General features: G+C 40.9%; 2 protein-coding genes and 1 long non-coding RNA gene across 5 annotated transcripts; all 3 read right to left on the reverse strand.

Moving 5' to 3' along the window:
• Window positions 1–1,020: 1,020 nt before the first annotated feature.
• On the reverse strand, window positions 1,021–13,566 carry EI24 (EI24 autophagy associated transmembrane protein). Of its 3 annotated transcripts, none has more exons than XM_042476642.1 (11): window positions 13,476–13,566; window positions 11,930–12,077; window positions 10,499–10,644; window positions 10,249–10,309; window positions 8,444–8,510; window positions 6,778–6,902; window positions 5,947–6,066; window positions 4,884–4,995; window positions 4,370–4,481; window positions 3,262–3,336; window positions 1,021–2,652 (listed from the first exon to the last, which is right to left on the reverse strand). In XM_042476642.1, the coding sequence occupies exons 2-11, from the start codon at window positions 11,969–11,971 to the stop codon at window positions 2,490–2,492; spliced, it is 1,023 nt and encodes a 340-aa protein (XP_042332576.1). In that variant the 5' UTR covers window positions 11,972–12,077; window positions 13,476–13,566; the 3' UTR covers window positions 1,021–2,489. The 3 variants fall into 3 exon arrangements, with proteins under 3 accessions (XP_042332576.1, XP_042332574.1, XP_042332577.1); XM_042476640.1 differs by lacking the exon at window positions 13,476–13,566 and adding an exon at window positions 12,695–12,884; XM_042476643.1 differs by lacking the exon at window positions 13,476–13,566 and adding an exon at window positions 12,691–12,884.
• A 498-nt stretch (window positions 13,567–14,064) lies between these two features.
• On the reverse strand, window positions 14,065–16,609 carry LOC121934552. Its single transcript, XR_006104638.1, has 3 exons — window positions 16,460–16,609; window positions 15,409–15,590; window positions 14,065–14,275 (listed from the first exon to the last, which is right to left on the reverse strand). It is a non-coding gene; the product is annotated as an uncharacterized LOC121934552 (long non-coding RNA).
• Window positions 16,610–21,035: 4,426 nt separating this feature from the next.
• LOC121934549 (actinia tenebrosa protease inhibitors-like) lies at window positions 21,036–26,985 on the reverse strand (the record flags this gene model as incomplete). Its single annotated transcript, XM_042475133.1, has 5 exons — window positions 21,036–21,171; window positions 22,348–22,526; window positions 23,507–23,695; window positions 25,262–25,441; window positions 26,937–26,985. Coding segments are annotated over 4 exons (594 nt in total), but the record flags the coding sequence as incomplete, so codon positions are not given.
• Window positions 26,986–27,875: the final 890 nt, after the last annotated feature.

Consider the following 27,875-nt stretch of genomic DNA (forward strand, 5'->3'; position numbering starts at 1 on the left):
CTCACTGCATATAAATTGTGCCTAAATAGCTTTGGCCAATGCCCCTAAGAGAGGCACCTCTCTCAGTGGCTGGAAAAGCCATCCTGCCACTGCGTTTCCTCCCTCTTTCTGGCTGCTCCATTCGCCAACGCAGACGGCTTGTCGTTTCTTCCTATTCAGTCAACAGCATTCTGAGGCTCTGTTTTTCACTAAATACATTCTGGCTTTTTGCACACCTCAGAGTTCAGTTGCTCACTGCTAACTCCTTCTTGCACATACTGTATACACTCATGCATAAAAAAACAGAGTCGACTTATCCATGGCCTGTTACAGACTGTCAAAATAAAGCTGCTTCGGGTCTCTTTGCATGTATGCTGTTTAAATAATACGTGCATCCTAAGAATCCGGAAGCTGAACCAAAAGCTGCACTCCAGTGCTTAGGAATGGAGTGTGGCTTTGGTGCAACCTCCGGACTCTTAGGACCCATGCATCATTTAAATAGCATGCCTCCAAAGAGACCTGAAGCAGCTTTATTTTGGCAGTCTGTAACAGGCCCATGGGTCCATTTAAGTACTGTATCTTAAGTCTTATTTATAAGGAAGAACCATCTCCTGGAGAAAAGCAAGAGTATAACATGTGAAGCATTGACCCTCCTACTTTCTCATCCATCCAGTCTTAAGAGTAAGCGCAAACAGTTATGTGTGCGGGAATTTTGTAAGCTCTTTGACATTGTTTTGCTTTGCTTCATCCTTTAACTCCTTTGCTATGTGCCCCCTAAATTTTATCCATGGGTCATAGCAAAATCCATAATTTCAGCCCTCAAACTTACACATGAAGTCGACTTATAGTTGAGTATATATGGTAGGTGTCAACCTTATGGCAGCAGGTCTGTGAACATACAAGGGCATGAATCACAAGTGGAAGATAGGTACATCATTAATTACAATCCAGAGCAAACTTAAGCCCTCGGGTTCTCCCCACTCCTCGCCCCCGACTAAAACCGGCTTCACAACTCAGTCACACAAGCACAACTTGTTAGGATTTTTTTTTTCCACTTTAATATTTCAGTGTGAAAATACTAGAGAAAAGGTTGTATGTAGACTGACATCAGTTCTACAAAAAGAAAAACCAAAGGGCTTTTTTTGTTGTTGTAACTTTAGTTTTCAGCCCCACAGAAGTTTGACATGCATGAGGAACACTGTCTAAAACCAAGGGGTACGCTCCCTTTGTGCATACACAGTCACGCATATACACACAGACAAACAGACGCACACAAAGGTCACATATCTTGTGCTGATGGGTTAGTTTCAGCTTCGATTAGAATCACAGAGGAGCACTTCGGTGTACATCTTTCTAACTCGGCTAGGGCAACAGTTGCATGTCGGGTCCTTATTGAAGCTATTGGTTAACCTTGACTCAAACCAGTCTTGTTTGCTACAAAGGTAAATCCATTAGACAGAGACTCAGAAAGTCAATGGCCTCTTTGAAGCAGCTCTGTGCAAGAAGTCCTGTAGAAAACCAATACAGTTCTGTCTTGGTTTTTTCCATGGATATCCTTCGGGACTGCAACTGTTTTTAATTCAACCACAACTAGGATCTATAAAGACACTAATTTTTCATCTCCTTGTTCCAAGACCAAAACGTTATACTGCAAATCTTACAACTCCGCGCACAGATTCAACACGTTTTCGCTTCGGCGCCTGACCGTACCCGTACGTTTTCTCATTTCCCTTTGAAAGTCCAGAAAGAACTTTTGTAAAAGCTCCAAGGATGTAGTTTAAAAAACAAAAATCCATACATTCTGTTGTTATGGTTAGGAATTTGTTTCAGCTGTCAAAAGTGGGTCTCTTCTGGCACAAACCGCTAGAAGAGGCACCTAGCCAGGTCCTTCGGTTGCAACAAGGACTGCACTGATGTCGCCAGATACTACGAATAGAGTTCCCTCCATTCTGTATCTTGACCCTGCTGCTAGAGCCACTTTTCATTTGAAACACAACAGGGATTACAAAATCCTGACCTGAGTTAAAATATACAAAAAAAAATCTATGATCGTTGACAAAACCCAACACTTGTGGTGTAGTTCACCATAAAGACCCCATTAGCATCATCACAAAGCTATGACAAAATATGCATTACAAAAAAACAACAACACAAAACCATTCATTCTGGGAAGCAGGGGGAAATGGCACAGGAGAGGGGTATACAAAATCAGTACAGGCACAGGTCCATTACACACTAGAAAAACAAGCACAGAACCTGGCTTTTAAAAACTGACAAGAGATGTTAAAAACCCAGGCTCCACTGCTCCCCCCCCCCACCCACCACATTTCTTTTCTTCACATAGTCCTGTTATTCAAAATCAATGTCCCACAGGAGCTTACGACAGTGATTGGAAGAGAAGTTCCTTTGGCAGACTGCTTACTGCCCCTTCCCTGGATCACGGGAACACACACATAACAGCCAGGGACGGTGCCCTTCTTTCCCCCAGCCCCCCTTGCTTTGGTTATGGTTCAGTGCACCAAAGCAGCCTTTTGTCTGGCAGGCGATGAATGTGGTGAGGGCAGTCGATCAGATGAAGAAGAGCTGCTCAGCGTAGACTGGAGATAAACCGTCTTATGAAAGAGTTTGTTGCTAAGGAAGACCACCAAGGAAAAGAGACGCAACTGGAAGTGGCTGGAACACAAAGAACACAACTATTAGCTTCTCATTCAGAGGGTTTTTTTTTATCTACAGTAACAGAAAAGGTGTGTCAGCCCTATGCCACACAATGCATGCAAAGGGATCTTGTAGCACCTAAGAGAGTAACTTTAATACGGATGGATGGATGGATATTAAGCTCAATAATACCATATGAGTTTTCTAATAAATCATACCTAAATATTTTTATTTTTACAGCACATACATTTCAACGCCTTCCCTGTCTCTCATCTCCCTCCGATGACTATAAACAAACATTTTAATATCCAATACCTGTAATGTGGAATATCACATTCGTTCCTCTAACTTCATTTACTCTTTTCCACCTTTGACTCTATCAATCCAAAACCCCACTTGTCCCACTAAGTCATCTCCTTTATTTGATTATTATATTGTCCTTTTCTCCCCATTAAAAAAACAAATAGGAAATAATCTACAATATAATGCAACTAATTCCCCCCCCCCCTTTTTTTTTTCATCCATGCTGCGCTTAAAAAAAAATTACATAATCTTCTGTTTTAATCCTGATTATTTTTCAATGCAATGTTACACAATTCTCCCTATTAAAGTGGGAGGAATACATACTATGCTTTTCCTGGTGTCTTTGCTTCATTGGCGCTGATGATAAACAGAGGGAAAAGAATGGAAAACAGGCAGCCGCTAAAAAGAAACAGAAGATGTAATCAGCCTAAGAGTATGTGAAGTCGAAGGCTTTCATGGCCGGCATCCATAGTTTTTTGTGGGTTTTTCGGGCTATGTGGCCATGTTCTACAAGAGTTTATTTTATTAGCACAATGTCCACAATGGAGAGTACTACCAAGATACAACAGCAACTTTAACACAATTACTAATATAAGTCTTGCTGTGCACCCAAGACAGTAGGGTCTATGAACAATTAGCATTATACCAAGTACCCACATTGTAAAAGCTAGCACCAGAAAGGAACAAATTGCTAGCATAACTTTAAGTTACTATCCTAACACCCAAGTAAATTTAATCCTTTTTTGTGTGTTTTGCCACAGGTCTTCTAATGATTAAAAAAAAAGAATAATCTGAGACATATGATTCTTATTCCACACCAAAGAGCTTAAGTAACACCAACTTACTTCACCCAAGAATAATTAATAAGGACCATGGTAAAGCTGGGCTTTGCAAATTGGGAGAGGAAGATGATACTGCCAGGGACGCTAGGGCACTGTATGCTGAAGGAGGTGCCAGCACCTCCAGCAAAGCTGAAACAGACAGTCCAGCTATGCTGAAAGAACCAAGATGTCTTCCAAACTTTCTTCTGTCAGTCTGTGTATATATTCAATTGGAATATATTCTTCCCTAACCTTCCTTATTTTCCACCTGGAAACAGGGCGTAATATTTCAGATCTCAAAAATGTGCAGACCTTTTCATACCCTTTTAGCTGGAAAAATAAAAGCATTTCCCGTATATATATATATGTTCTTTCTTTGTTATACTGGTGCTGCATGGGGGAAACAAATCTTGCTTATACTTTTCCTGAACTGAAGTTTTCTCTTTCCCATTCCTCCCTTACCATGTTTTAATACTATTTACATAATTTCCTTTCCACTAAGCTCACACCTTCCTCTTCAATACAATCTTATGCATTTTCGTTAAAGTGGTACTTATCTTTCCTTGTTAGTCTAACAGAAGGGGTGGGGGGAACATAACGTTTCTATTCACCTGATAATATAAGAAGACTGCATTGCAGTGAGAAAGGCTAGTGGTAAACCAAATCCAAAGTAATAGGGCCAGTTCCTTTCTATGTTGGATAACCGTTGATGCATTTCAATTCCTATCAAGACAAAAAACAAAACAAACCTTAACAGAATCCAAGCAGAAGCAGAGTTATTTCATTCTATACTTCTACAAGTCTTTGTAACATACTCAGAGAGATGGAAGCTCCTCCCAGATTATCCACAACCCTATTTCATCTGTGATTTAAAATTATGCAGCAAATATGCATAGAAGTGCCAGAGCTCAAAAGAAACAGTGTGCCTGGCATTGTCAAGACTTCTCCATATCATTCACCCAATGCTGCTACACAGATGAAATCAACATAAAACAAAAATCTCACAACAGAAGTCGGCAAGGACCAGACAATTTTTAAAAAACAATATCTTTGAAGAAAATCCAAACACTCAATATATGTTGCAATCTTCATGTGGAAGCCTTGGAAAGGATGAGAATCACTAACCTTTGTTAAACCAACGGTATTCAAAACAATACAGAGAGTAGAGCAGCGACATATGAAGCAGGCTGACCAGCTGGCCAATTATGTCAATGGGAAATAAACTTACAATCATCCCCTGTGAAGAGCAAGAAACAATCATCTTAAGGTGTGTGTGTGTGTCTGTGCCTCAAAGGCGGTTTTCTTTAGATCACAATCACTATTCACTAGCAACGTGAAGGCAAAGGCTTTCATGGCCGACATCCATATTTTTTTGCAGGTTTTTTGGGCTATGTGGCTGTGTTCTGATATAAACTTTTTCAGAACATGGCCACATAGCTTGAAAAACCCACAAAAAATTATTAATTAGTCCTTATGAGTCTTTTTATGAGTCTCAAAACCCTGACAGATGAAGAGACATTTCCTGTTTTCTCATATTCCTCCCAACCACCACTCATTATCTGGAAAATGACAACGTTTGATCAGAACTTCTATGTGAAACAGGTTCATTGTCATCATTTTCCCTCCAACGTTATATCAGCTGCTTGTTAGCAATGGAATTTGGCCTATTGCCACCTCTTGTGCATATCACAAAAGCATATCACAAGCTTGCATTTAATGATATTTCCTTAAAATGTCTCTGCAGAAGTGTTTTTCACTGAAGTAAAGGAGCTAGCTTATTATCATAATGTTTATGATTGGAAATGAATTGCCACCTAGGTCATATTGGCTAATGACGCATGGAACATAGATCCCTTCCCCTTGAGTCATCTGGAATTATTCTTTCTGCATTCATCTTTCTGCAGAGCTCTGTTTTGCACATCCTACAGTCCAAATTCTTTAAAGGGCTGCCTAATTCTGCTTTACCACAAGACAGAAGGCTAGATCAGTGGTCCTCAGCCTTGGGTCCTCTAGGTGTTTTGGACTTCAGATCGCATATGCCCCTCTCAACACAGAGAATGGTCAAAAGATTCTGACAGTTGGAGTCCAAAACATCTGGAGGGACTAAAGTTAAGAGCCACTGATGTAAATGACCTTTATATCCCATTACTCTTAAAAGTCTTAATGTAGCCTGAATCCAGGCTCTTACCTGGATGAGAAAGAGAGCTTGCAGTAAGAGGTTAAACAACATATCAGCAATGATTTTACTGACACTGGGGAAAGGCTGGGGCTTCCTTCCTGACACTTCAAATGCCAGATCGGCAATATCCTGAAATACAAGTCAGTGTTAGCTACAGTCGTCCTCTGTAAAGCCAGAGTTAACTCTTTTATTATTTAAGATCCCCTGCCATCACAATATAGGTCTAAGAAGGAACAAATCGTACAAGATAAATCATATTGGATAAAAATACAGGATAAATCTAAAAGAATTGTGCAAAACTGATTAAGAATGGCTTAATTCTGAGTCGCCTCTCTGGGATGGGGCTTGGGGGTACTGTTTTACAGTGGCTCTGTTCTTTCTTGGAGGAACACTCTCAGAAGGTGGTGCTGGGGGATTTCTCCTTGGCTATCAGCCTGTGAGGACCCTCAGCATGTTCAGTCTTGTCTCCTATGCTCTTTAACATTTACATAAAAACACTGGGAGAGGTTGTCCGGAGTTTTGGAGTAAGGTGTCACCTGTATGCTGATAAAACTCAGCTTCATAGTTTGGGGGCACTTCTGGATTCAGCGCTGATCCTGGAGGCCCAGGTTTCAGCAGTGACCAGAAATGCTTTTGCACAGTTGAAGCTAGCATGCCAACTGCATCCGTTCCTGAGAAGTCAGATCTGGCCATGGCGCTACATGCCTTGGTTGCATCCAATATGAATTACTGTAATGCACTCTGCGAGGGGCTGCCTTTAAAAAGTGCTCAGAAAGTTCAGCTGTGAGTTAATATGCATTAATGTAGATTAAAGCACACTGTCCTATCATGATCACTTACCTGAAACCAGATGGCGTTGACCACTTTACTGAGAACAAAGAGGGGAAGAACCCAAAGGGCACTGAAGATGGACGTGAGGATAAACTCCAACCATGACCAGACATCACCATGTAAAGAGGGGTCACCTTCCAAACAGAGACAAGAGTTTCATTAGTAACATGCATACTAGACTTGTGATCATATGAACTACTGTTCAAAAAAGTAAAAGACATTTCACTCTATAAATCTCATTTCCTGAACCAGTGTTGAGAGACAGTTTGGGCAATGCAGACAGTAATATATTTATAGCTTCTCTTCATGACATCATATAATGTAATATCCTAGTGTTTCTTTTTCCTATTTCTTTATCTGTCACAGCTTATAAATATAGTTCAGGTTTCATTTGTAATTTTAAATTTAGAATTTCATCAATTACTTGATGTATGGGGCTCCAGTGTTTCCTAATTTTTATACATGACCATCACTGATGAAATACAATACAATAGAATTAAATTAAATAGAATGGGAGAAAGTATGGAAAAATAATTAAAATTCTTGTCAAAATGTTAGCGAAAATACATATGAAATGCATTACGGATGGTGTCTTATACCTGAAAAATTATCAAAAAAGTATAAACATATAGATAATAAATATTGGAATTGCCTACGAGAAAAAGGAACATAATTTCATTATTATTTATTTCATTTGTATGCCTCCGTTCTCCCAGAAGGGACAGATAAAAAACATTTTAAAATTTCAATAAAATTCAAAACAATTAAAATCAGCTACAAACAATGTAAAATCACATAAAATTATACGAAAGTTAAAAGCATAACTAATCCCCACCTGCTCCATAAAAACCATCCTGTTATGCATAATATATCAAATACCTGTTCTAGCCGCCAAAGCAGCAGAAAACAGGCTTGCTCCATCCTCAATGTGACACCCCTTAAAATACAGTGCGCCCGCGTCATTCGTGGGCACACTATGTGTGAATTTGAGCATACGCTCAAACCTGTGTAGAGCCACGCAGGAGCACGCGGGACACAAGGGGTGGCGCATCCCATTGGAATGAATGGGGTGTGTGCCCATGGCGCATGCGCACCGCCGCGCCACCACATGCACAAGCCACATTCATTCAAATAGGGCTTGAGCATGTAAGGAATTTGGCTTACGTGGGGGGGTCTGGAACGGATTCCCCGCATAAGCCGAGGGCGCGCTGTACTCAAGCGGGGCTATCATATCACCTCTTAAATGTCTCTTCTCCATGCTAAACATAACCAGCTCCCTAAGTCTTTCCTCATAAGGCATGGTTTTCAGACCATTCACCATTTTGGATACGCTCCAGCTTGTCAGCATCCTTTTTGAATTGTGCTGCCCAGAAATGGACACAGTATTTCAGGCGAGGCCCAACCAAGGCAGAATAGAGTGGCACTATTACTTCCCTTGATCTAGACACTATACTTCTATTGATGCAGCCTAAAATAGCATTGGTCTTTTTAGATGCCTCATCACAATGTTGACTCATGCTCAGCTTGTGGTCTACTTGGACTCCTAGATCCCTTTCACAGTCTGAAGTAATCATACACCTAACCAATAATCCACAATTGCAAGCTAGCTAGGTGAGACCCAAGGAATCACCTGACTGACAAAGGAGGTTAAACAACTTAACACTTAAGAACTTACCAATTATATGTGCTGTTGCCGACTGAAGAACAGGTATGAATACCCGGTAGAACAAGAACAGACTAAGCTAAAAAGAGGAAACAAGAAGAAAAGTACTGTAGTCACACAATCTAAGACACATTCTAACAGCTTTTTACCTACAATCCTGAAACCTCAAGGAAGATTTTGTTAATTTTCCCACCATGCACAAATCCACTGATCTTCTCACATGTATATTATTTCCTTCCTTATACAGATGTCTGCACAAAATGAAAATGTATAGCACTATGTACAACACTATGAATGTGCACCTTTCTAAAGTGACTGAAAATGTCCCTAGCATGTATCTCCATATGAATTCATAAAAATAATGATTTAAAAGAACATAGAAAGCAAATAATACTGTCATGTGCTGACACATGGGGTTCTACCCTAAACTGAAACCCAGCTTGACTTTGGTAAGAACAGGTGATCAACTCAGCCATCCAACCATTAAAGAACAACCAAACATACAGACATTTAGATCCTCACCTTCTCTCTTTATCTACTTTATACAGTGGGACCTTGGTATCCACAGGGGATCCGTTCCGGACCCCTCGCAGATACCAAATTTACAAGATCTCTAGTCCTGCTATGTGCGTGCACCACCAGTGAGGACAATTGGGATGTCCCTAATGAACATATAGATAATGCACCCGCTGCCACTGTGGACAACTGGAGGCTTGCCATCCACAGATGTTTAAATCTGCAGATGGCAAGTCTGTGGAAAATGAGGCCCCACTATACTTTCCAGTTTAAAAGCCAATATCAATTGTCTAATTCAAAAATTGTCCACATGTGTGATTATATCTTAAAACACCTTCAAAACATCACAGTTTCCTCTCTGAAAAATCCAATGTCTGCACTAAAATCAGAGCATAATAGCATGTATGCCATCCTAGGAAGACCTGACTTTTCTCAATTCTTGTGCCACTATTTTCTGAAAACCCTGAGATACTATATACTAGCTTTATTATCCTCCCACTTACATTGCCTGTGCACAAAGTGTGTATGCAACCATGGGAGCTAGAAGGTACTTCCTTGTAAACAAAGCAAAAATAGCAAAATTGTGTGATAAAACTACATACTACATACACTGAGATCTGGACATTCTTCATGAATGGTATCAAAGAAAAGTAAGCATTCATTTCAACATAAAGCTCATGTGAAATACCTGCACATTAAATACAGAGTACTAATAGGAATGTTCTAACAACATTTTCCTCTAAATGTAACCAAAGTAAAGGGTAGACTAGAGCCAACAACAATCAATGCTATGAAACATCCATTACACCAGCTACAGGTAATATATTCTGCTCAGCAGTGCTCAACTCAAGACCATAACTAGAATTATATGTATAGATGCATTTGATGAATACTAAGAAACAGAGTCAAAGACAAAAGGTTATTAAGGTTATGATTCTCAAATACAAAAACTGAGACCAACCAGTAAATCATAGCCATTTTCTGCATGGCCAAACAGGCTGCTGGCTTTGAGCATTGGCAACAGTGTAGAACAAGAATTAATCAGGTGTCATTACTAAATCAGGATCAGTTAAAAGAAGAAAAATCCAATTTGGGTTGATAGTACATTGGCAGTTATCCATATCAAAGGACAGACTATTTAATTTTGAATCTTTCTTTCCATTAGACATGCAGATTTAAGGCACTCACTGGTTTGTTTCTCTTTTTGCAGCACTTCCCAGATTAGTACTGCAAGCAAGTGACATCCAATGAAGCAGTGTAACATTTCAATGATGCTTACACATTTACAAAAAGTCACTCACCCAGAATATACCTCCATTCCATGCGCAACACTGAAATATGCGGCTTACTATCTGGGGTTCACTAGGGGGGAAAAATGGAAATGTATGAGGGTATCTCACAGTTTAAAACCCTATTCTCTCTCAAGTGAGGCAAGAAATAAATATGTTGAAATCATAATGTCAATGTATAATCTTGGTAAAAAGAAAAGGGGGAAAAAGGGACGACTTGGCCCAATTCCTGAGCCTCCTGCAAAGATGCTCCCACACTCACTTCTCCTGCTTCCTCTCTTCGCTCTGTGCTCTTCGTTGGGCAAGTACACTGCTTGCTCTTCTTTTTCGTTGCTCTTCCCTTTTCTGCTGGATCCGAGCATCCAGCTTGCAGATGGTACAAATCCCCCATATGGAATCTTTAATTCCCTGTAGACACAAAAAGGGCACCAAGTGTAAATTCAACACACCTACGGGGGGATTGTGACTGACGTAAGTCAAAAGGAATGACAACGCTTTTTCCAGGCTTATTGATTCTTCCGCATGCTTCTCTATTTTATCCACAGGATTCTCCCCTGATTGGTTTAATTCCTTATACAATTCTATAATAATAAAGTTGTATGTGTAAGGAAAGAGTGTCTGAACCAACATCCCAAGACTACAAAACCTAAACCCCTGAAACAAGGCATGCATACTAAGAGGGCCTAGGTTTGCATACCTGGTAGTAAATTGGTTGTTTTTTTTAAAACACATCAATTAATTTTATTGTGTCGGTTTTATTTAAAACCATCTTAAGCCATCCCTAAAGGAACTGAGCCCTTCCCAAAAGGCATCCAACTCCATCCTGGCCTCTGAGGGAGAGAAAGGTAGGCTCAACACCTTCCCTAATTGGGCCTAACCAGAGTAAGAAGAAGGCCCTTCCTCCAGTCCATCTGCCTTGGTCCAGGCCTTAGAGGGAGAGAAGATCTGCTGGACTTTCCCCCCTTCCCCACTGCCATTCCCTTCTTCTTTTGTCTCTTGACTCTTTAGATTGTAAGCCTGAGGGCAGGGAAATGTCTGATTAACAATTTGTAAGCCACTCTGATAGCCTTGGCTGAAGAGCAGGGTATAAGCAAACAAACAAACAAACAAATAAAGTTCCCTAAAAAACCAGTAGAGTTTGAAGCCACGGGGCAATAACTACAGAACTACTCTGCTCCTTGGTGCTGAGGAGCAGCCCCCGCACAGGCAGAACCTCACTCTGATGCAGCATGGAAGAGGTATGCTTACAGACATCAACGGTTGCAGCTTTACTGTGATAGCAAGGATTGAGATCCTTATTTGTACCGGTGGACCATAAAGTTTTACCAATGTACTTCCACTAGGTTTCCCCTTCTACTCGAAACATAATGGACCTTTTCAGTGCCACTCACTACAGAAATGGGAGAATGATATCTGTTATTTTCTCCCAGCTGCAGAACGCCGGCTAGACACTTCCAAGGTGCCCCCTTCCCTTGTTGTTCATTGACTGTGGCAGTGGATCTAGCACTGAAAGGACCTGTTGCATGGAGAGGGGTCACTGCACAAGCAGCTGTTGACTTGTAATGACCAACAAGAGGTTAGAACAACATACATCTCTGGGCAACATGACCAACTATAACAGCTGTGTCTGGAGTAACAAACTAAAGGCTATTCTAATTGATGGGTACTTTGTCAGTTTGTAAGAACCACTTACTCTGATGAGATCATTAAGGAAGATCTTGATACTATCTGCCATCTCTACTCCAGCATTTCCTCCACATCTAGCAATATCAACTACAGGCTGAAGGGAAGATATGAACCCAGATCCGTCTCATTGTGAAGAGATGGGGAACTGGGAGAGTCTGGTAGGAGGGAAAGAAGGGGGAAAACAGTTATAGAAGCAATAAAACCATGTGGAGTGTGTCTTTGTGTTTAAGCTTGTATTGCGCTGAATATGCTTAAAACACAGTTTACAAACGGTTGTTAAAACCGTTTAACTGATCATACTCAAAGTAGCTCACAATTTAAAGGAATACAATGAAAAACATGCAAAAAGAAAGCATTAAAATAAAATTAAACTATTTGCAGTATTAAAATAATTCGCATTCAGTGCCTAAGCTCACAAATACTATTTGCAATGAGGGATCTCAAGGCTTAAAGCAGCCAAATCCCCAAACTCTGGCCCTACAGATGTTTTGGACTTCAGCTCCCAGAATTCCTGGCTGTCAGCCGAGGTGGCTAGGGCTTCTGGGAAATGGAGTCCAAAACTCCTGGAGGAGCAAAGTTTGGTCCTGATTGGGTTTCAAAGGGCCTGTCAATATGGCAGAGGGATCAGATATGGCATAAGAAGGCATAGGTTTCCAAATCCCAAAGAGGAAGGATGAATCAGAACAAGTGTCAATGGAAAGAGGTCCCCCCTCTCTATCACACTCACAGAGACACACACAAACACAACAACAACAAAGGGCTGTGTACTTGCCAGGCCAAGGTCCTCGGAGTCTGACCCAGACTGGCCTTGGCTGCTGCTGACTGGGCTGAATAAGCAGCAGCTCCAGAAAGCACTGCGCATGCGCAGCCTGCCTCCCTTCAGGACTGCGATGAAGAAAGGAGCATCTCCAAGACAGAGCCAGATTGAGGGGCCTTTCTCCTTCCGGGAGAAGACGCGCATGCGCGCTCTCGCCCGTCATGTCGAGGGAAACGGCGCATGCGCAGTAAAGAGAAGCATAAAGAAGACGAGGGGAGGGAAGAAAGAGCGGTTGCGGTTGCCATGGAGACGCCCGCTTTAACTCTTTGACTCAAAGCTATGGAATAAAAAAACACACACAATAAAACTAAAACAATAACACCAAACAAATATACCCTCCTCATCCCTCCATATTTGCGGCTTTGACTTTTGCGGATCTGATTATTCACGTATTTGATTAATATGTCCTCTCTAGGAATCTCTAGGTCCTCCAGTGCAAACTCTATGGTCGACTTTAACTAAAGGTTGCACTGAAAGACCCAGAGATTCCTAGAGAGGCTACTCTCCTAGGCCTTTGGAGCTCCTCCGGTGCGACTCTATGGTCAGTGTCTGTCGCACGTTGACCATAGAGTTGCGCTGGAGGACCTGAAGATTCCTAGAGAGGCGTCCTCTCAGGTAAAAACATGGTGCTTTTGTTATCAGCAGTTTCCCCGTACAGTATTCAGGGGGGTCTTGGATATGGAAGGACAAGTGTAATAACAAAACCGAACAGGGATTGAATCCTATGGAAGCTTACCTCCTGGAACCCGAGTCAGGAGGAGGGCCTTCCCTCCAGAACCCTTTGCTCTGAAGCACAAACAAACAAGTCCTTAATTGGCCCACTGAGCAAGCGCCTTCTGGGAAATGTAGTCCATGAGCCTTTTGCCTCACAGGCCTACAAGGCAACGGCTGGGCTGCAGAGAGCATGCTGGGAAATGTAGTTCTTTTAACCACACACACTACTACACTCTGAGCTCTGGGGGCTTCATATGGATTAATATGGCAGTTATTGGAGGGGGGGCAGTTGTATAAGAGACATTAATATGCCTTTGGATTTTCAAATTGCATGTGGAAAGAAAAAATCCATCTTGTCAGGTTATGGACTGACCCTAAACTCTCCAGGAACATGTTTGAGTTATTTTGTCTGTTTCAAAGAGAAACTATGTTCTTCAATAATACACAACCCATTTCGACAATGGAAACAACCAGAAAACTAATATAAATCAACCCAATCTCAACATACAGTAATTAGACAAAAGGAAAACTAGGCCCACAGTGATGAAAAAAACCCTCCTCAAAGTACAGTATTAGGTTGATAACCAATGTGTAACTTTATTGCAGGGCCTACTTGTGATAGCAACAACCCCAATAAAGAAACATAGAAGTCCATGTGATACTGCTGAATAAATGGGTTTATTGAAATATATGCTGATGATTAGGAGAGAATAACACTGCTGATTCATCGCTTAATTTGGTTCTTCTGTTGCATAGGATTCGTGAGATGTTCAGTGGGTTTCAATGTTAGGTCAATGGGGTTCTGAATGGTTCAGTATTTCTCTATAAAGACAAGACCAGAAAGTCAATAAAACAAAGACTGTTAAGTTTAGAATCAGAATCACAGAATCATAGAGTTGGAAGAGACCGCAAGGGCCATCCACTCCAACTCCATCCTGCCATGCAGGAACTCTCCATCAAAGCATCCCCTTTGACAGATGGCCATCCAGACACTGTTTAAAGACCTCCAAGGAAGGAGACTCCATTACACTCCAAGGAAGGAGTGTGTTCCTCTGTCAAATAGCTCTGACTATAAGGAAGTTCCTCCTAATGTTGAGGTGGAATCACCTTTCCTATAGCTTGCATCCATTGTTCCAGGAAAAGAGATTCCACCTTAACATTAGGGGGAACATCCTGACAGTAAAGGTGCCAGAAAACATACAATGGTGGGGAGTTAGACAATCTTCAGGATAAATTTTTGAGGGATCCCCTTCAAATCCGCAAATGTATTCCTAATACTGTTAATTGTAAGAAACAGGAGAAACCCCTCTACTGAGGACAGCTTGATTGACAGCGTTAAAATTTTTGTTGCAATATTCACAGATTCCACTCTATTAGCAGAGGTACGAACAAAGCCAATGGGCTTCGTGGCTCATTACAGATATTAATCCGAGAATCCTCATTACTGCACATATAACAAAAGCAATTTTCTCAGAAAGGGTTTTGAACGCAGGTGAAATGACTTTTGGTAAGCAGATTTATTGTTTTCACACATCAACACTAAGTGATCACTGTAAAGATCTGAAAGACCTGTGTCACCTCACCCAGCCCTTTGAAAATTCAGGGGGAAGGGACATGATTTGTATCTTTATGGATCCTATTACATTCTGTCCCACTCACAACTGTAAAAATATGCTTTATACCTGAGGCCTTAATACCACTCAGTGCTGTATCTGAAGAAGTGGTTTTATATCAATGACTGTTCATGCATGCTAAAATAAAACCAGTTAGTCTTAAAGGTACAGACATATTTCTTTTTTTCTTCCTCCTCCTGCTTTTTATGTTGCAAGAGATTAACATGGCTTGAAAAATACTATACTGTGTGTTACTAAACCATATTTTCTTTCTGTCTGATCAGAAGCCTTGCAACACTCACAACAATATTCCGTCATTGCATTGAGATTAAGTTCTCTTACCTGTTATTCTTTGCATGTCTTAGTGCATTCTTCAGCACTCTTAAAACGATTTGAATTGCCTTGACAGCCACTATAAAGAAATTCTTCACAGACCTTTTTGTTGAAGTCATAGTAATACCTGGGTACTTTCCCACTACAAAATCCCTCTTGCTTGGGGAGTATGCAAATATTAGGCAGAGCTCCTGGAGTTGTAGGTGGGGGGAACACAAGAAAGAAAATCAGTTTACGTTAGCTATAATGTCATACTGAGGACTAAATGTATTTAGGCTGGTGAGATAAGAGGGAAATCATCCTACTGAGATGTCATCTCTCACTTAATTCACCTTTATTTTAGTCAAATGGATTCCTGAAAGGGGTTAGAGATGATCAAAGATCCCTTGGATCTTGGTAATTGGACTGAAAGTGTCACCTTCAGAGATTTGTAGTTTTTCTTACAACTCAAAATGCTGCATGGATAGTTGCATTCAAACTGACCATGCCAGCTGACATGACCTCAACTAGATTGCATTATGCCATCTCAGAACTGAAAATACTGAGGAGGAGGAGGAGGAGGAGGAGGAGGAGGATGATACAAGGCTACAGTGTTTTACGCTTTTCATGCCTCAGCCCTGTAAAAGGGATGAGATTCCAAATGAATATATAGAAGGGCTTCCTCAATGTAAGATCTCAGTCTTCAAAACCTTTTTATTTTCATCCTCTCTTTGAAAATATAGTCAGGGAGTAAATAGTTATTTGAACAAGAAATACAACATTCCTTTCACCCATATTTACTCCGGTGCCTCAAGATTCATGGGAGAAACTGAGTTATGGACAAGGAGAGAAACATACAGAAAACAACACAACTTGAAGCCAAGAGCCTTGTTTTGCCCCTCTGTCCACCTTCTTTCACATTATGGCTTGAAAAGATTGTCTTAAAAGTGCATATACCCCCACAAAATGTTGGTTGATCTTCTGAAAGAAATCTTCAGTCCCTACAGAAGAATAGGTACTTGCAATCCAGTCGTCGGCATCAGCATAGGAACAGGAGTGATGGTTAAAACAAAACTCTCACCTTCAACTTTCCAGCGAGGGATATCCTGCAACTCTGGCCAGGATGCAAGGAGGAGTCCCAAGAGAAAGAACAGCGTAGCCATTCTGCATAACATGGTGCTCTTTGATTCAAGTCTCCAGTGAGCAATTGAGAAATTAAGTTGTATAGTATCTTGTAAGAAAACGGAAGGAGTGTTTAAGACTAAATAAGGCAGCCGCAGCCACGTGTCAAGAATCGGACACACAGTAATGGAGCAGCTGTGCCTATCTTGAGGGGGCACCATGTTCTTTGAAAGGGACATTCTGTGCAAACCAGGGACAACTTGGAGCCTTACTTTAAAGCAAACAGTGACCAAGGGTGGAAATGATCAGGAATGATCTTCCTGAAAAGCCTACACTAATAGATGATTAAACTGGAATTACACAGATCCTCACAAATGCAGTGGCTGTTGATCGTAGAGTCGGAAGAGACCACAAGGGCCATTTAGTCCAACGCCTGCCATGCAGGGACTGAAAAAGCACCTGCAAAAGATGGCCATCAAGCCTCTGTTTAAAAACCTCCAAAGGAGGAGACTTTACACTCCAAGGGAGTGTGTTCCACTGTCAAAAAGCAATTACTGAAACGAAGTTCCTCCTAACATTTAGGTGGAACCTCTTTTCCTGTAGCTTGCATCCATCGTTCAGGGTCCTATTCTCTGGAAAGGTCCAAAACAAGCTTGCTCTATCCTCAGTATGACACCCCTTCAAATGTCATGGGAAACCTTGCCAAAGGCATTACTGAAATGAAGATATGCTATGTCCGCAGCATTTCCTTCATCTACTAAGCTGGTCATTTTATCAAAAAAAGAAATAAGATTAGACTGGCATGACTTGTTTTTGAGAAACCCATGTTGACTTTTAGTGATCATGCATCATGTTAGGAAGTTTCTAATTAAGGGAATTTTTAATTAGCTCAAATTAATGAGAGGGGCCTCCCAAGGACTCTTAGAGATCTATTCCCAAATTGTTTACGGAAGGACCAAATGAATCCCTTAAGAAATATCGCAGAGACGGCCTTTTTCAATTAAGGTCTGAGTTTTATTAAAAGGGGGAAAACACACAGTGATATGCACACGTGCATGTGCGCACACACACACTCGAGACTTGAAGGAAATAAAGGAGGGGGAAATGGGAAAAGATGAGAAGCAGGACTAAGGGTATACTTACTCCAGTAGGTTTCTCCAGGATCTAATGTACATGGGTGAGGTGGTGGATGAGACACGGCCGCCTGAGTGGGGAAAGGGAATGGCAGGGCTGGAGCTAAAATCAAGGGTTCAGAGTGGCGTGAAGCCAAGCTGCATTCCGAAAGTAGCACACTTGAGCAAATGCAAAGGTTCTTATAGGCGAAATCTAGCCTCTGGGGAGATGCTTAATTGCTTGGCCAAAGCCTAGACAAAGGTGTTTGATTGCCTGGGCATTGTTAAGCTGAGAAGTATAGGGTGGCCGCATTGTCAATACAGTTGGGTCTGAAACAATGGGGGGAAGACAAACAGGTAGATGGGTGGGTCGTTGAGTTCATCACCAAACAGGTAGATGGGTGGGTCGTTGAGTTCATCACCGACCCATCAAGTGAGAGACCATGGACAAACATTTTGTATTGTCTTAGGTTTGGCAGTGATGGCTCTCCTATTAGCAACTCTCAAACCACCTTTCGGGAAAATCCGAGGTTGTTGTTTTCAGGGGTCCTGTGAGGATGATGCCATGGGGTCCAGGCTGCCTACCTGGTCTCCTCGCCTACCAATAATGGCGGACCCACCTGGGAGGTCAGTTTGAGCTCATGTAGGAACTCCACACCCCAACATTTTATTATGCTAACAATTATGCATTCCCTCCTAAATGTTCACAGACTCTCTGTTTAATGATCTGCTCTAGAATCTTTCCTGGTATTGATGTCAGACTAACTGGACGATAATTGTTGGGATCCTCTTTCTTCCCCTTTTTGAAGATGGGGACAACGTTTGCCCTCCTCCAGTCTGCTGGGACTTCTCCTGTTCTCCAGGAGTTTTCAAAGATTATTGCCAATGGCTCTGATATTACATTTGCCAGTTCTTTTAATACTCTTGGATGTAGTCCATCTGGTCCTGGAAACTTAAATTCATTTAGATTAAACAGATATCCCTGTACTACCTCTTTACTTATTCTGTGTGGTGTTTCCTGTTGTGTCCTCTGTTTCATTTTCCTCAGGTTGAGCACCCTTTTTTCTTTTCTGAGAAGACTGAAAAGGTGTTGAGTAGTTCTGCCTTTTCTCTGTCCCTTGTTAGCATTTCTCCGTCTTTGCCATGCAGTGGACCTACCATATCCTTCCTTTTGCTGCGGACATACCCCAAAAAGTTTTTTTTATTGTCTTTAACATCTGTAGTAAGCCTGAGATCATTTTGCACTTTAGCATTTCTGATTTTACCCCTGCACATGCTAGCTATCTATTTGTTTGAATTATTCTTTGGTGATTCCTCCTTTTTCAACTTCTTATACATGTTCCGTTTAAAACCTAGCTCAGTTAAACATTCTTTAGTCATCCACCTGGATTCTTGAGACGCTTCCCATTGTTCCTCCTCACTGGAACAGTCTGAAATTGTGCCTTCAGTATCTCCCTTTTGAGAAACTCCCATCTGTCCTGAACTCCCTTCTTTTTCAGTATCCCTGACCATGGGATCACCCCCAGTATTTCCCTAAATTCACTGAAACCAGCTTTCTTAAAGCATGCAATGCATGTCCAGCTATGCCTGGCTTCTCCCTTCCACTATATAACAAACTCCAGGAGAACATGGTCACTCCCACCTATGGATCTCATCACTTGCACCCCATTACCCAGGTCATCCCTGCTGTTTAGGATCAGATCTAAAATAGCTCATCTCATTGTTGCCTCTTCCACCTTTTGGATAACAAAATTGTCTTCCAGGCAAGTGAGGAATTTGCTAGATCTTGGCTGAGTTCAATTCTGAGCAAATATCAGGATAGTTGAAGTCACCCATCACTACTACATCTCTCCTTTCTGAATGTGTGGTCATCTGTTCTAGAAAGGCACCATCCAGTTCCTCAGTCTGACTTGGGGGTCTGTAGTAGACTCCCACAATAACATCTCTGTTGTTTCCTTCCCGTTTAATTTTTACCCAGATGCTCTCCACCTAGTTTCCAGGATTAAAGTCCTGCATCTCTGCAGGTACACTGGTACCCCGGGTTACGAAATTAATTCGTTCCGCCGCCGCTTTCGTAACCCGGGATACTTCATAAGCCGAATAGCCCATAGGCGCTAATGGGGAAAAAGCCGCGGCTGCGCCGCGGCTCCATTTGAAACAGCGCAGAGGTTTTTTCGTAACCCGAAAAAACCTTCGTAAGCCGAAACAATAAATCCCTATGGGATTTATTCGTATCCCGAAAATTTCGTAACCTGGGTATTTCGTAACCCGGGGGACCAGTGTATATACATCACTGGCATATAATGCTATTCCTCCTCCTTTCCTGTTTGGCCAATTTCGCTTTAAAAATTTATACCTCTCTATTCCTACATCCCAATCATGAGACTCATCCTACCAGATTTAAGTTATACCTATTTTATCATATTTGCTTTGTTGTGCTAGGAGTTCAAGTTCATCTTGCTTATTTCCCATGCTCTGTGCATTAGTGTAGAGACATCTAAGACCGTGGGTCCTCCCCACTTGCTGCCTGTGTAAAGTTTTTTCCCCTCCCACTGCTGGGTCCTTGCACTATTTGTCTTCTTCCCTGTATAACAGTTTGACTATTATCTCCAGCCCTTGATGTACTCTTGCCTTCCAAAATACTGTCTCCCTCCCCCACATAACTCAGTTTAAAGCCCTCCTGATCAAATTTTGGAGACTACTGGCAAAAATGTTTTTGCAAGCTGGTGTGAGGTGCAACCCATCCCTTGCCAGAAGTCCCACTTCATTGAACCTCAGCCTCTTCTCTCCCTCTGAGGCCAGTATCAGTTGGCATGAAGGAAGGGCCATTTTCCCATTTGTATTTTATTTTTTATTACAAACATCCCACATGTCTTCTGTGCAATGTTTTCTACTCAGTGTGCTGTGTGAAACGGCCCATAATCACTTGTGCAAGCATAACTGCACCTTTTTTTTTCATCTTCCAGAAAGAGGATCCATTGGAAATCCTTACTAGGGCTGCTAGAGGCAAGCCTGGACAAGGCTCCTGTACCTTTCATTTTTTATGTAGAGATGTGAAATTCAGAAGGTTGAATGTTACTTGGTTATGTGATAAGCAACACTGGCTGAAATGTGTTCTTATTCACAACTATTATATGTACAGAGGCTCTCTCCACTTTTCAAATGAAAACATTATAAGTGACTTAGGCAAGCGCATATGGTAGAATGCAGCTATTATAGATAAGTATCATCACTTTGAATTGGTAACTGGCCCTATAGCCTGCTCTTGAGTATTTTGCATTTGTTTTAATTTATATAAGCCACTTTGAGAGTCCCATTTTGGTAGGAAATTTGGGATACAAATGAATTAATACTACTACTAGTTGTATTAAATAAGAAGAAGAGCCATAGTCAATGGGATGCCAAGAAACAAATACATTTACTGGAGTGTATGCAGAAGATTCTGTAAGAGAGTGAAATCCCAGAATCACAGCTTAATTTGTTGCCTTTCTTCCATAGAAACTGGTACCTACTTTTTTTTAACTAGGGCAGATGTTGGTGTGAACGGCTCATAGGTGCTCTGAGAAAATAGGAACAAAGAATCAGTAAACACAGATACTACAGAATTAAAAAATATTGAAAATTGATAAGAGTTGAAAGAAATCCTTATCTTTTCCTCTTCTACCCTTCATCACTTAAAACACTGAGAATCATGTGCCCATACAATATGCCCAATAATATGCCCTGTGTACATTCATTTAACAGCCTCCTAAAATTGTGATCAATTTGCAAGATTAACATCTCATATTCTACAATACTGTTAGCAAACTGAACCCTAATAATAGGATAGTTACCTCAAAACAGTGTTCTTTCTCCCTGTCTGCTTAGGTTTGATCATTCATTGCATGAACTGCATTCATTGCATAAGCTGCTTGTGCCATTTCTAGACCTCAATGGCTCCAGTACGTTTAATATGAGCATGAACAAGATTAGTTTGCTAGACATTGCTTATACTATCAACACAGCTTTGTGTTCTTATGTGCTCCCACATGCTCCCTTCAACCCTTCCTCTTGTGTTGCTTATTCTTTTCCGGTGCTGCTTCTCACAAGGTCCAAATAGTAAATATCACATGAGCTTGCTTCCCTGAAGCCCAGTAAATTATATTCATGCTTGGGCCACATGTGAGGGTTCAGTACCACACAAACTAGTAGCAGGATGTGGATTGTGAAAATTTGCTGAACGGTTTGAATGTTTATAGATTTTCTGTGGCATTTATCACCAGGTCTTCCAAGGAGAAGCAGATACAGTAGTAGTATATAGATGACTCTGGCGGAAAGACAATGTTCTTCAGAATCCTGGTTTCCAAATGTGTTTGAACATAGACATTACCTTTTAGTTTATTCTATATGGTCTTTATTAAAGGAGATAAAGTAAAACTGATTTTGATATTATTGTCATTTTGTTTTCAGTTTAAGCTATATATATATTTTAAAAAGCTATGACATTTCTAGCGATGGCAAAGGCAAAATGTGGTACTATAGTTTACTATTCTGTTGGAAATCATAGAGTCCCTGACTTTTCATAAACAGGTTTACAGTCCAGTTTTTTCTTTGCAAATTGGAACAGTTGTTTTATCCCTCTTGTTGTCCTTATATAATCCATTAAATACCATATCCTTCCTGTTGGATCAGGAATGCAACACCATACAAGGCTATCCAGCCACTGAAATAAAGCATGAATGGCTTTTCACCTTACCTGTTAAACGCTGCATATCTGTTCACATTCCTTAGCACTGTGAAAGTGGTTTGCATTGCCGCCACAACCACTGTAAATGAACCGTTCGCATCTTTTGCTCTCCCGGTTATAGTAATACCGACTAATCTTTTCTGAGCACGTCCCAGAGTCTTTAGCCAGTTTACATATTACAGGCAAGCCTGTGTGGAGGGAAAAAATATTGTCTAAGAAAGACAGAGTTTTATAATCCTACAATGCAGTTCTACCTCTGTGAATGTCAACTGAGAAGTCAAGAAAAGAATTCAAGGAGATAGAAGTAACATCTAAATTCTGTCACTTGTGCCTTTTTGGCTCCACAGACCACAGGCCTCCCATCTCAAAGATGTATAAAAATTCTCTAAACAAATGCTGGAAGTGAGGTCAAAAGACAGGGACTTTCTTTTATATACGGTGGACATGTGAAAAAGCTCAGAATTATTGGACTCAGATTCATTTGATGATGGAAGATATATTGAAAACTTCAATGCAGAAGAAATCAGACTTATACTTGCTGGGAATGCTAGATCAACTGGAGAAAAGGAATAGCAGAGTGGTGCAATATTTGATCAGAGCTGCAAGAATTATGTAGGCTCAAAGATGGAAGGACTCAGTTATATCAATGCAAGAAGATTGTTTAATGGAATAACTGAATATGCAGAGATGGGCAAGATGACACTTTTTTAAAAGACTGGGGACTGGAATGAATGAAATTATAAGATATAACTGTTAAACGAGCGTGGTAGGGAAGTCGATTGTATTCGTTTGTGGAGTTTTTTGTATTGTTTTCAAAGTTTGCAGTATACAGTATGTTAGTTTCAGTTTGTATTATGGTTTTTTTATTGATTGCCTTAATAAGGATTGGATACTGTTTAATTTTGTTAAAGAAAAATGGGGTTACCTTGCAACTTTAGGATTTGAATAATTAAATTTTATCAATACGCAGAAGAAAATTCATGTTAGTTTTAGTAGGATGTTAATGCATAATTTCAAGTATAGCTCAGTGCTTCAGGGAAAGAAGCAACTGTTACTTTTACTTTCCCCCCTTTTGTAGATTTTCTTTTTAGTTTTTCATTTTTCTTTGATGTTATTTATATATATTTGTGTTTGAATAAAAATATTTTTAAAGTTATTTCTCCCTTACCTGTTAAGCTTTTGCACTTCTTTTGGCATTTCTCAGCAGTGAGAAATCTATTCGCATTACCGGAACAGCCACTATAAATGAACTCTTCACATGCACCTTTCTCCTGGTTGTAATAGTAACGAGTATGATGTGCATGACAGTCTCCTCGTTTAGGTGGCAGCCTGCATATTGTAGGCACAGTTACTTTGCCTAGAAGAAGGCGAGTAAATAGAGTGTAAGAGCCAATGTCTTTATTCTGCTTCCAATAGCTACATCCTTGTTCCTCCCTATACATGCTGTATATTCATTTGTACCTTTATCAAGCTTCATGTGAGAAACTTGGCTGCTGTCATATACAGGAACCCCTTAGTTCAGAAATCCAGGCTTCAGTAGTGAAAACTCAGAAAACCTTTATTCAGGAAACTATATTATTCAGAAAACCTTTATTCAGAAAACCCCATAGACACAGGCCAAAATAAAGCTGCTTTGGGTCACTTTGGAGGTATGCTGTTTAAAGGATGCACGCATCCCAAGGGTCCAGAAGGTGCGCCAAAGCTGTGCTCCATAGGACTGGATCATGGCTTTGATGCGGCTTCTGGACTCTTAGAGCGCATGCATCATTTAAACAGCATACCTCCAAAGTGACCCAAAGCAGCTTTATTTTGGCCTGTCTGTATGGGGCCTATAATGTTCTCCATAGACATTGGTTGTTAGAACTAACCAGCAAGCAAAGTATAGTTAAAGCATACATAATTTCAAATCTTAGCCAGGCTACCTTCTCATTCATCACAAAAGCAAGACAGTCTTTTCCTTCCCCTTTCCGACAGGAGCCCCCTTCCTTCTTTTACTCCAGACATTCTCAAGAGAGACTGACCTTGGATCAGGGACATAGCCAGGATTTTAGGAAGGGGGGGGGTGTCCAGACTAAGTGCCACCATTATAATGGGGCTTGGGTGCGGCAGCACAGCAGTACCATTTTAAACACTTATCTTTTTTTTAAACTGCATTTTATTCTTTTAATGAGTAATCTGTTTTAATATTATAATAAATTAATTCTATGTAATGCATCACTTTTGTGTGTTTTTAACAGTATTGTTCTCTTAAATTGTAAGCCGCTGAGTCCCAGTTTTGGAGAAAAAGCAGGATACAAATAAATATAAGGAGGAGGAGGAGGAGGACAAAACTGGTCATAAATTTACAAAGAGAACCAGGAAACAATTATTATTGTTGTTGTTGTTGTTGTTGTTGTTATTAATTCCCAGTTCCCACTGTTAATTTATGACCAGTTTTGCCCATATATTTTGAAGTATATGTATGTATGCTTGCATGCATTTTTATACTGCTGACTAAAGCCTTATTCAACTGCATATGTATTAGGCTGTGAACATTTCTCAGACATACACAATATACAGTGAGTCCATGTCATACATGGTCGCCCTATACGTGGCTTTTACCTTATGCTGAATGATGCGCAACAAACAGGAAATGGTGTGTGCACCCATTAGTTTCAATGGGGCTCAAGCATGATCCAGAACATTTAACAGATGGCCTCCCAGAAACAGCGCTCCTTCCGTTCCCCGTGCAGAGACTGTACTCCACAGCCCTGGTCCAGCAGTCAAACCTCTACATCATGCTAGCTTTATGAGTGGGTTTACAGCATCTTCTCCTACACTTTTATTCATGGTCTCCTTGTACAAACGGACTCCAATCCAATACGACAGGACAGGTAGCCATGAATCACATTTAAATCAAACATTAAAATAAAAGAATTCTTACTTTTTGAGGCTTGACATTTCTTCTGGCATTCCTCAACAGTGCGAAAATTATTTTCATTGCCACGACAGCCACCATAAACAAACTTTTCACACTTCTGTGTCTGAAGCTTGTAATAATAACGAGTTTGATATTCTTGGCAAGGCCCTTTTTCATAGGAGAGTTTGCATATTGAAGGGAGGCCTGCCAGAAAACAAAGATAAGCAAAAGTGATATAGCGAAAATGATATAGCACACTTTGCAGGTATTCATCCCTGTAGAAAGATTATGTGATGAGGACAGGCCCTTGCCTTTTTAAAAATTGTTTCTCTCCATTAACTGAAGCCTGTGTTTTCTTGTGAGGTCTGACAATATTCAGCCAATAGTGATTTATTTCCCTACATAAAGTCATCAGAGAAAAGGAACTGCCTGCTCCCTGAATAATTCAAACTTAGGGTACAATCAACCTGCCTAGAAGTATGGATGTTTGCAGGATGTGCAGTAGATGGTGATGCCTTCTTCCATATTTTGTGCCCCATGCTTCTTCCTTCTTTTGAAATAGAAAGGGGAAAGAAGTTTCACTCTTTCTATTCTTTAAAAAAAAAAAAAGACCAAAGCAATGTCTCAGGGATGGTGAAAATGGTCCATGTCTCATGGAGGGTATACTGGGATAAACTGTGGGAGCAGGTACACAAAGGGATGTGTGTGGTCCTCCAAGCTCTCCTAGGAACTAGGACGGTGTGCCTACTAGCTTTCCTCCTTCTCAGCATTTATACCTTCTGTCTGCAGCTATCACCTAGCACTTGCCTGTTTGTTGACACATCTTATAAGACATGGGAAGAGAATGTTTGATGGTCAGGAGGGTCACATAAAACACATATCCAACAAGAACAATATTAGGGCCTAGAACACCAATATTTGGCAAACTGTGCTGATTCTGGGTGTCAATATTGAACAGCAGCTATGGAAACCTTTTGCACACTTCCCTTAATATTTCAATTTTGAATGAGAAGTTGGCAACATTCAGTACATTCTGTATTGCACTGGTAGAATGTAAATCCCCACCAGACCCACCTCCTTGGGTGCTCATCCTACTTGTTTCCAGGCGTGAAACTGCCAGCAGCTGAAGGAGAAGATCAGAAATACTCATGCCACAGCAGGCTGGATTTTCACAGCTGGTTTCAGGAAGATAATGTCATCTCCCTGGACCTCCAAAGGACCACTGCTATGTCAAGACAAATGCCTCTTCCTTCCTGCAGTGATATTGAGGAGCAGAGTAGGCTGCTACCTTGGTGCCCCTTGTCCTCCCCATCCTTTCCTGCCCATTGAATGGCTGCAAGACTGCACCCACTAAGAAACAAGGTAAGTAGTGAGTGAAGGAAGCTGGAAGTGCTGAACTCCTCCAGCCATCATGACCAAAAACATACACACACACACAAGTAATTTTCAATTATGTCTGTGTTTGACACCAACAGGATAGCAGCCCTTTTATTACAAAGAAAAAGAGAAAGAAATTCAAAATATCAAACTTTGTTCAGGAAGTTACAGCTAAGGTGTTGCTTGGGCCGAGCAATTTAAAGTAATCCAACCAACTCATTTTTCATTTGCAAAAGCATCCTGCTGAGTCAAAGGAAGGGGGATCCCTAACCATCAGAGCTAATCAAGTATTTATTACACATTTGGCTGCTTCTGTTCTCACCTGATGTCTCCTGGCTGGGGACACTTGCATTTGGGAGCGCTGACCATGATATGAGTAGTCCAAGGAGAAAGAATGGAACAAGATCAGAAGAACATTAGTGCATAAAAAGATGCATGAAGTATTAGATCTCCCTGGTCACACAGCAGCTAACCCAGCAAACTGACAAACAGAAGAGACGTGCTATTGCAAACTCCTTCCTAAGTAATTGATAAAGAAGGGCACTGTCTCTAAAACTAGAGAAATACAAGGCCACCCTGCATAGTGTTGTGCTTGTCAATTGAAGTTAAGAAAGGGATTAAGCTGCTTTATTAAAACTGTGTTCCATAAAGGACTACAGGCAGGGCAGGGGGAGAAAGCTCTAGATCAAGCAACAGTTCAAGCAAAATATCAAAGATCTGACACAGGACTAAGGAGCTGCTGTGCCTATTTGGAGAGGCTCCATATTTCCATATAAAGAACATCTCTTGTCTGTTAAAGACTCATTAGCAGATTTCAATATACTACATTTGGCAACGTCAGAAAGAGATTGGAATATAGGTATCTAACTAAGGAGATTTGCATAAACAGCTTTTAAACAGCAATTTCCCTTGCAGAAAAGATACAGTACTTGATCCCACAACACTGCCTCCAAGTCATAGCTATCCTGTCCCCCTCCTGAAAGTTGGAAAAGATTTCCTGGTGCAAGAAGGTCACATCTCACAACCAAAATTGGTGTTGCTATGAAGTAGTTGGAGTAATTGGAGGCTAAACCTCCATTAGGCCATCCCTTCCTGTTTATCTGGGTAGCTTCAAGAGTGGAAGAGGTGAAACCCTCCAAGGAGATATGCTCCAAAAGCCACGTTTCTTGTAAAAGAATGACATCCAACTGGCTGATGGGGAAAGGAATTACTGTTTGCTTTATTGGTTCAACCAGCAATGTTCCAGGAAGTATGTTTAAAA

Source organism: Sceloporus undulatus, chromosome 6, assembly GCF_019175285.1.
Source record: "Sceloporus undulatus isolate JIND9_A2432 ecotype Alabama chromosome 6, SceUnd_v1.1, whole genome shotgun sequence".
Lineage (NCBI taxonomy): Eukaryota > Metazoa > Chordata > Lepidosauria > Squamata > Phrynosomatidae > Sceloporus > Sceloporus undulatus.

Excerpts from the sequence above, each read along its gene's own strand:
- EI24 (XM_042476642.1), bottom strand. The coding sequence starts at position 11,971 with ATGGCAGATAGTATCAAGATCTTCCTTAATGATCTCATCAGA. Across the intron at positions 10,645-11,929 it reads TCCTTAATGATCTCATCAGA|GGAATTAAAGATTCCATATG; the intron begins GTAAGTGGTTCT and ends TTGTGTCTACAG. Across the intron at positions 6,067-6,777 it reads TCAACGCCATCTGGTTTCAG|GATATTGCCGATCTGGCATT; the intron begins GTAAGTGATCAT and ends CTTGTATTTCAG.